Genomic DNA, 916 nt, shown 5'->3' with positions numbered 1-916 from the left:
CCCCCCCCCCCCCCCATTGAACGACAAGTAATTATTTTCTGTAATTGCTGTCAATACAGCTTAACTTTTATTAAACCCAGAACACTCACTTAATGTTTTTTTAAAACATTATTTAAAAAAAACAAGTTGAAGGTCATAGAGATAATTATGATTCACATTTTGTTTGTTTACCTGTTGATGGTGGCTTGGTTTGGCTCTGTGCCACAGAGTTCAGTGTACCAGTACTTGGCTGTGTTCTGGTTATAGTCACCGAACTCGGCCTGGGCCAGGAGAGAGCTGAGCTCTTCGGCCTGCTCCGAGCACATCCGCAGATGTCCACGATGCAGATCCTCTTTCACATGCATAAAAAACAGGTGTCTGTTGAGCAGAAGAGAAAGACAAGGAAAGTGAGAGAGTTAGTTACGAATGGAAACAGGTGGCTGCTGGTACGGTGGAAAGTGAGGGACATGCATATGGATGTCGACAGGTGGTACAGGAAAGCGAGAGCGACCCATGCAGACTGAAACAGGCCACAGGGAACTTGAATTACAAAAACACATCTTGCATATGGATCCAACTAGCATTTTAGTATGATCCATGAATAGAGATCATTTTAATTGAACTGACCCTTTAAAAAGGAACAGTGAAAACCAGATAAGGCCAAAAATCTATTGAAAATATCAAAAGGTCAGAGGAAAAGCAGAAATGATGGTTTCCATTTGAAATGGTCACTTTCACTTCAAAAACCAAACAGAAGAACTTTGCAACTGCATTTGCGTTTGTGAATTGGTTTGACTTTTGCTCCCGTCTCAGTCTTATCTCTCGTATCTGTTGGCCTTGTGGTTCTACGGCTCTTAATGCAGAACGCTGTCGGCGTGTTACTAAACATACAAAGCATGAAAACCACTCTCAATACTCACTGCTAACAAAAATCCCT

The 916-nt window shown here is 41.8% G+C and overlaps 1 protein-coding gene across 1 annotated transcript in view; it reads right to left on the bottom strand.

The window, feature by feature from the left end:
• Positions 1 to 398, bottom strand: part of LOC107595583 (E3 ubiquitin-protein ligase MYLIP-A-like) — a 10,591-nt gene extending 10,193 nt beyond the window's left edge. The window contains exon 1 of the mRNA XM_016286019.1: positions 172 to 398. Coding sequence (XP_016141505.1) covers positions 172 to 344 — 173 coding nt within the window. The 5' untranslated portion in view covers positions 345 to 398. The remainder of the gene's footprint in view (positions 1 to 171) is intronic.
• Between the last annotated feature and the right edge of the window lie 518 nt (positions 399 to 916).

This window comes from Sinocyclocheilus grahami, unplaced genomic scaffold (genome assembly GCF_001515645.1).
Source record: "Sinocyclocheilus grahami isolate Dianchi unplaced genomic scaffold, SAMN03320097.WGS_v1.1 scaffold205.1, whole genome shotgun sequence".
NCBI lineage: Eukaryota > Metazoa > Chordata > Actinopteri > Cypriniformes > Cyprinidae > Sinocyclocheilus > Sinocyclocheilus grahami.
Note: the sequence above shows the minus strand (reverse complement) of the source record. Positions and strands in the feature narration are given on the sequence as shown.